This window comes from Euphorbia lathyris, chromosome 2, assembly GCF_963576675.1.
Source record: "Euphorbia lathyris chromosome 2, ddEupLath1.1, whole genome shotgun sequence".
Classification (NCBI taxonomy): Eukaryota; Viridiplantae; Streptophyta; class Magnoliopsida; order Malpighiales; family Euphorbiaceae; genus Euphorbia; species Euphorbia lathyris.
The window spans coordinates 83989281-83997401 of NC_088911.1; the positions used below are offsets into that span (position 1 = coordinate 83989281).

General features: G+C 32.7%; 1 protein-coding gene across 3 annotated transcripts; it reads left to right on the forward strand.

Annotated features, from left to right (window-relative positions):
* Positions 1 to 6120: 6120 nt before the first annotated feature.
* LOC136220644 (uncharacterized) lies at positions 6121 to 7535 on the forward strand. 3 transcript variants are annotated; one of them, XM_066008439.1, is made up of 3 exons: positions 6121 to 6269; positions 6340 to 6490; positions 7172 to 7535. In XM_066008439.1, the coding sequence occupies exons 1-2, from the start codon at positions 6197 to 6199 to the stop codon at positions 6480 to 6482; spliced, it is 216 nt and encodes a 71-aa protein (XP_065864511.1). In that variant the 5' UTR covers positions 6121 to 6196; the 3' UTR covers positions 6483 to 6490; positions 7172 to 7535. The 3 variants fall into 3 exon arrangements, with proteins under 3 accessions (XP_065864511.1, XP_065864510.1, XP_065864509.1); XM_066008438.1 differs by having other exon boundaries at positions 7206 to 7535; XM_066008437.1 differs by lacking the exon at positions 7172 to 7535 and having other exon boundaries at positions 6340 to 6785.
* The last annotated feature ends 586 nt before the right edge of the window (positions 7536 to 8121 follow it).

Genomic DNA, 8121 nt, shown 5'->3' on the forward strand with positions numbered 1-8121 from the left:
CAGGATCATCGAATGATATCAATCGACAATGTCAGAAATTGGCTAGTGTCGCGACTATCAGAAGGTTCACTAGAAGAGTTGAGCAGAATCGCAGTAACACTATAGAACATTTGGAAGCAGAGAAACGAAATGGTGTGGAACGGCAGCAACACCAGCTTGCTGACAGTTGTTTTATGAATCCGAAGAGAGATGCAGGAATGGCGGCTGGCACAGGTGGTTCAACAGGTCAATACCAGCAGAAACACATCCCCTCATACTCAATGGTTTTCTGGCCTGCAATGTAGACGCAGGAGTTTTCACAGAGGCAGGGTACTGCTCCATAGGATTTTTAATTCGAGACAGTAACGGATCATGTTTATATGCATTCCATGAAGCAACTGAAAGAGGTTTTGAACCCATTGTAGCCGAAGCTGTAGCACTCAAAGAAGCCTTATCATGGATCAAGACATCAGGATTATCCAAAGTTGATGTTCAAACCAACTGTTTATCCATCATTCAAGAATTACAATCTACCGCTCTTCATAATTCTTATTTAGCAGACATTCTTTCTTTTTGTAGTGAGTTATTAAAGGAATTAGATTAAATTTCAATTTCCTTTGCAAAACGTTCAGCAAATTCAGCAGCTCATTGCTTAGCAAGAGGGTTGTTTCAGAGTCTGTTCGTGGAGAGTGGGCATGTCCACCTCCATTCATTAGCGATATTCTTTCAGCCGATTTGGCAAGTTAATAAAAACATCATTCTTTCAAAAAAGTTCCCGAGTACAATTTTAATTTGTTTTGTTATTTCCATAAGGTTGTATCGTTTTGATAATCAAATCTTCAAAAGTTAAAATGCGCATTCAAATCAATTTCATATGTTCGAGAAGACTATAATTCACTATAATTATTGTTTGATATAATTATAAACATGGGTGTGCATCTGTGCGATTTCAACCGCATATCGAACCGAACCGATTGAATTCGGTTTTTTTTGACATCTCGGTTCGGCATCAGTTTTATTTTTTGGTGCATTTCGGTATTCAGTTTGGTTCGGTTTGATAAAAAATGAAAAATATCGAAACCGCACTGAATTTCTATATTATATATATATATATATATATATATATATATATATATATGTGGTGTCCGCTATAGTTACTTTGTTTTTTACAAAGTACCGTTACTTGATGTGTTTTCACCATTGGATGGTGTCCGCTATAGTTACTTTGTTTTTTACAAAGTACCGTTACTTGGTGCTCATATTCACCATTGGATTAATTTTATGCTCCATCATCTAATGGTGAAAACACACCAAGTAACGGTACTTTGTAAAAAACAAAGTAACCATAGTGGGCACCATATATATATTTGAATTTACAAGTTTAATTTTGTTTATTTTTGAGACAATAAGCTAATCTATACTATATATAATAGCGGAAGCAGAGAGAATTTACAAGAAGTATTTTAGAGCCTTTTTTGGCTTAGTTGGCATCGTAGGAGCAAAATGAATAAATGAGTTTTTTTTTTAAAAAAAAAAGAATAAATTAGTTAATTAACTTTTATTATCTCTATATCATGAGTACTATATTAACACATTATTTATTGTCAATTATTAGCCAATTAATTAAAGTAATAAAAGAAAGCATCAGTTACAATAAGATGAAAAAACACTAAGCGAAGAAAATTCAAAAGTCACAAATAAACCTATATATAAAGCATGATATATAGTATCACATCATTATATTCATTGGCCACCGAAAATTATTATGTATTAGTTTTGTTCTTAATCTTATAATTTTGTTCTTACTTCAAATAATATAGTTTTATAATTTTTTTCTTGCTTCATTAAGAGATTCACATTTATTTAAGAGCGGTATCCATTGATAAACTGTATTAATAGAATTTTTTTCAAGAACTGGGAGAATTTAGACTTTGATATCTCCAATTGAAGAAATAGGATGGAAATAGAAGGGACATAGACAACCGAAATTGGGAAAAGCAAATGTGTCAGAAATTACAGGAAATCGTTATGTTTCCGAAGGTAATTATTCGATTTTTTTTCATGTGTAGTAGTTATTTTGTTCTCAATTGTGTTGTTCCACACATCTCACTATCTTATCTATGTTTTCTTTTTTATTTGTTTTTTTTTTCAAAATGACTAAATAAATATTTGTATATTTTCATTCTTTTTTAGTATAAGTTGCTAGGTGTAATCGTTTGGATTGTTAACTCTAACTAAAATATGGATTTCCGGCTTTATATGAACTCAATTGTTAGGTTTAATTGGATTTAGATTAATTTTCTAAATTCAGAACCTCACGAAGTCCACTCATTTGTTTTTTAATTTGGGTTTATCTAACTCATATGGATTTAATTTTTTATTTTTATGCATTTTTTGGTATGAACAGATATAAAATTTCACACAATAGTTGTTTATTGAAGTTGGAGACATATTGAAAAAAATAATTAAAAATGTATTTTTTTTTAATCAAAGAATGAATATATTAATGAGCCTCACGGCAATAGTTTAACAAAGAATGAGAAACATAACTCGGTAATGAATAAAAGAATGAGGGGAAAGTAATTAAACGAGAAGATTGGACTAGTGTGTGACTCAAATAATTAAAAAGGTATTGAAACATTATACTTACAATGAAATTTATTTTAATTATAAATTATGTTTTGTCACGATTACCATTCTAAATTTCTTTATCATTTTCAGTGATGGATTCTATATCTATATTATATTATATATAATAATGGAAGCATAGAGAAATTAATTAGGAGAGTTTTAGAGACATTTTTTTTTATTAATTGTCAAAATAGTAATAAAGGAAAATTATAAATATTAATCTAACCTAATTTATATTTAATAGATATAATAAAATAACTTACAAAATATCCCAATGAAAAAAAATAATACAACAACAACAACAAAGCCTTAGTCCCGAAATGATTCGGGGTCGGCTAACATGAACCATCATATGAAACCGTGCAATCAAGTCGTATCAGCGACACAAATTCTCTCCCTCCACTCTGTCATATCCACTACTATATTCTCCTCAATCCCTAATAAACTCATATCACTTTCGATCACCCTCCTCCAAGTTTGCTTAGGTCTACCCCTACCCCTCACCACTACATTCCTTTGCCACTCTTCAGTCCTCCTAACCGGCGCATCAATCGCTATTCGTCTTACATGGTCAAACCACCTTAGTCGGGTTTCCCTCATTTTATTCTCAATAGATGTAACTCCTACTTTTATCCTAATTATTTCATTACTCACCATATCCTTTCTCGTATGACCACACATCCATCTCAACATACGCATCTCCGCCGCCACCGATATCTTATGAATGTGATAGTGTTTCACTGCCCAACACTCCGATTGTCGTGCGGTAGAATTTTTCCTTCAATCTATTAGGCATGCCGAGGTCACAAAGGAAACCTGTAGCACTCTTCCACTTTACCCAACCAGATTTAATCCTATGAGCAACATCCCCATCTACTTCTCCATCCGTTTGGATAATAGATCCTAAATACCAGAAGCACTTTGAGGCCTGAACAAAGAGTGCTTTCGGTATTTATCCGTGGAGAAAGAGTATCAAAGGATGATCCATAGAGAAAGAGTATCAGAGGATGTTCCGTGGAGGAAGAGTACTTGGATGGAAAGACGATTTGATAGGAAAAGACATTGTCAAAGCTTCAAAAACCTTTGAGAAGTACTTCTGCCAGCGTCAAGGAATAAAGTTTATAATTGTAGCGCAAGAAAAGATCGTTAGTCGAAGATGTTCAAGTTGTAGGTTACAGAAATAGCAAAGTGATAGTCGGAGTTGAAACCTTCTATAATAACACGCGAACAATGTGAAAGCTCAAGTAGAGTTGAGTGCAAGCGGAGATCAGTTTGAAACAAGAATGCCGATAGCTTGGTGGAACCTCAGTAACGTTCAGAAAGAAGTGAATCTCTCTCAAGAGGAGACGAACCCGATCAACGGGACGTTGATCCTTTGAGTGGGAGAGAGTGTAAGGGGGGAGTTTGGCCATAGGCAAATTCAATCCTAAGCATTGGCAAGCTATGAGAAGGCTTCAGCATGGAGTGGTGAATGGAGCATGTCAACATACGCGGACGGAAGAGGCAGAGTTGGCATAAGGAACACTATAGGGGGCAGGGACTACTCTGGCGTATAGATCTCCGCCACCTCCTAGGTCAGTAGTCGGTATTGGCTTAAGTGATCCACCCTAGTCTGCTAGAGACTAGGAGAGTCGGGCATACGTCCTTCGTGAAGGGAGGCGGTGTCTCCGTAGAGGGGAACTCTACGGACATTATGGGGCCATCGAGTGCCCATAGTGCGAGCCCATTCTAGGGCGAGGTTGCCCCACAGGGAGACCCTCCGGGACAGAATATCGACAGAGGCATTGATGGGATCCTTCGGTAGGAGTTAGCTGACCGAGACTTGGGGAAAGTCGAGACGCCACACGGGGCTTGGCTTGACTCAGAATTACCCCCCAAAAAAATAATATGACGATAAAAAAATATGTAAGGATCCATTCAAATTCCATTCATTTAACTTTAATAAATAACATTAAAATCAATATTACTGAAAAAATTTTATATTTATATTTAATATATATATATATATATATATTTTAAAAAAAATTTTGCGCACATTGCGCTTACATTAAAGAAGAAAGAAAAATCCCACCAGACCCGGATGTGATTTGAACCCATGACCTCCCAAGGCATAGGTAAGCTCTCAACCACTTATTTATATTTAATAGATATAACAAATATCTTACAAATATCACAACGATAAAAAATTGTATAACGATAAAAAATATGTAAGAATCCTTTCAAATTCCCTTTATTTAACTTTAATAAATAGCATTAAAATCAATGTAACCGAATTTTTTTTTATAACACATTGACAAAAAAAAAGTGTAAGATCCATTCAAATTCCATTCATTTAACTTTAATAAATTGCATTAAAAGCAACGTAATTGAAAAAAATTTAGATTTATATTTAATAGATATAATAAAATAACTTACAAAATATACCAACAAAAACAAATTATATAACGATAAAAAAAAATATGTAAGGATCCATTCAAATTTCATTCATTTAACTTTAATAAATAACATTAAAACCGATAGAACTAAAATTTTTTATAACACATTTAATTTTTTTGTTGTAGTAATTAACACAATATTTAAACCTCCAAACTACTATATAAACTAAATAAAATTTAAAAAGAAAGACATGTTTATTTCAAATTCATGGATTTATCAAAGATTTTTAAAAGCACGAGAAAAAGAATTTTGAGGAGACCTAGAATTTGATTAAAAAAACATCCCCACAAAGTGTAGTAAATATTTTTAAATTGTAAGATTATATAAGAAAAAGTATTATACAGGAACGGAAATGACCCTTGCAAACATGTCAACATGACTAATAGATTATGACTTCAATAACTTCCAAAACCTATTATTAAACAATTATAAAGATATGTATGTTAATTTATGAATAATCTGTAAATTTAAATTATTTTAAAACAAAATATTAATATCACTACATGTAAATGATATAAAATTTAAAACATACTACAATGTTGTACAAAAAAAATTATCCACCCGTGCAACGCGCGGGCACAATACTAGTATAAATATATTCTTAAAACCTTTTCAATTTTTTTTTTTATTATTGAGGTAAATTGAATAATGAAATATAGTGATTTTTATTTATTAATTAAATTCGGTTTGTTTGGCTTAAAGGTGTCCGCTATGGTTACTTTGTTTTTTACAATGGTTACTTTGTTTTTTTACAAAGTACCGTTACTTGGTGTGGTTTTTACCATTGGATGATGGAGCATAAAATTAATTCAATGGTGAAAATGAGCACCAAGTAACGGTACTTTGTAAAAAACAAAGTAACCATAGCGGACACCTTGGCTTGGTAAACAAACTGAACCAAATACTTCGGTTCGATTATATTTTTATTTTATATGTTATTCGATTCGGTGTGAATTATTTTTTTTTGATAATTTCGATATTCGGTGTTTTTGGTTCGGTTCGGTTCCGATACACACCCTAATTATAAATAATTTTTTGAAATTGAATTTATATGTAAAATTTCCGTTGATCGTTGCTGCCAAACCAAACCCCATTTCTAAAGCCAACCCCCTTCACTCACAGGCTGATATTGATACAGAGGGCAGAGGCGATGACAATGGAAGAGGCTTCCGGCCCCGCAGGGCCAAAGGTTCTCCGTATGCTCTATTTCGTCGGCGCCGGATGTATGTATATCTATTTATGTTTACTTTATTTCAAGAAATATTGGTTTCTGATTTTTTTTTTTTGTCATAGTTATCTGCACAATAGCGATCAACAAGTGGAAGGAATTTGAAAAGAAATCTATCCAAAAGCAACACCAAGAATCGCAGCTCTCTCCAAATTTATTATCTCACAGCTCTTCGACTCCAAATCCGATTCAAAGACCGTCCAAATGATCTCTCAGGTGCTTATGTTCGGGTCTCAAAAACCTTGCAGTAACTAATGATTGTAATAATACTTGTTATATTCTCCGAGATTTCCTTTGCAGCATAATGCTGTTCGGGTTCTCATTATATAATCTTTCTTCTTGGTTAAATTGGTAGATTGTTCGTCTTAAGATCAAGTTGTGTAGGTTTAGGTGAATTGATAATTAAATTATTATCCATGAGCCGATCTTATAGCTGATTATCAATCTAATGTTGCTTATAACTAGAAATGTTTCGCCAATACTTTCTAATACATAGGTGTTTGAAAGAGTAGCTACGCAGTGCATATTGATTGATATGTATTCAGTTGCTAATTGAAAACTTTCGGATTTTTATTTTGACCTAGGATTTCATGTTAGGTAGTTGCTTTAGGTTTTGAGTTGCATAATTGGGTGATGACTGTGTATCAATTAAGCTCTGGATAGAGATGATGAAGATCCTGTAAAATAGCTATCATGCTCTGATTGTGTGTTGACAAGGGAATTTATAAGCTGATAGTTCAGCTTACTGTACTACTTGACTGCTCGTGAAAGTTGATCAGTGGAGCCATATCTAATGGAAATTCAATAATTTGTTAAATAATATCTCAGTGTTTCCAATCACCTTGTACTAGTTTCATTTGACTAAAATGCTACCTAGTATTGCTTTTCTATTATCAGACTGGTCAAGCTTAGGTGATTGTTGATAACCCAGGTAGTTGAAGGCGCTTGATCTCTGAAACATGGAATCATTGGTCTCAAAGCCATGAACAAAGATAAAATTGTGTAAATATTCTGTTTCTTATTACTTTTATCAAGTGTGTCCTTTTTTTCGAATTTCAGTTTAACATATCTAAACCTTCTTTGCTTTATTTTTCTTTTCTTCAACTTAATCTTTAATAGTATGCTGGTTTGTATCTAACCCTTGCGTCATTATAGGCTCTTCCTTATCATATTCATGAACAAATCATTGTATAAAACACGTGTGCTAGCTTAATTAGTGTTTCTTATAGGCTGTTTATGTATAATATGTGTCTTGCTTCTTTATTAATCCATGATACCTGAAAATTTTGGATTATTAACCTTGTATTTCTTAATTTGTATGCCCAAATGGAGATATTCATGCACCAATACAAAATAATTCTATTAGTATGCAGTATTAGAAATTTTTATAATTTCATACACTGATGAATAATTTCTATTACTATACTTTTCTTTATATAATTCAGTGCTTTCTAAGTAAGCTACTACTTAGTATGCAGTAGTACTTTCTATGCAACCATTCACAGTTCAGTACTTTATATGCAGGAGGGTATGTTAGCTTGTAAGGCATATTTTTATGATAATATAGGCAGTCTATAACTGATTATTTTAGTTCCCAATGACAGAAAATAATCCAGGATGGAAATATAGTTATTTAAAAAATCCTAAAGTCTCAAATTTTGTACCATGTAACTTACTATGGAAAAGTAACTAATGCTGGTGTATAGTGCAAAATTATATCAAATTGAAGGTAATAAAGAAATGTTAGAATCCTGTGTGGTAAGAATTGACATAACATATGGAGCAGAAACAGTTTGTACTGGTGAACTATGACAGTAATCTGATTGAAAATTAAGATGAATTGAAGA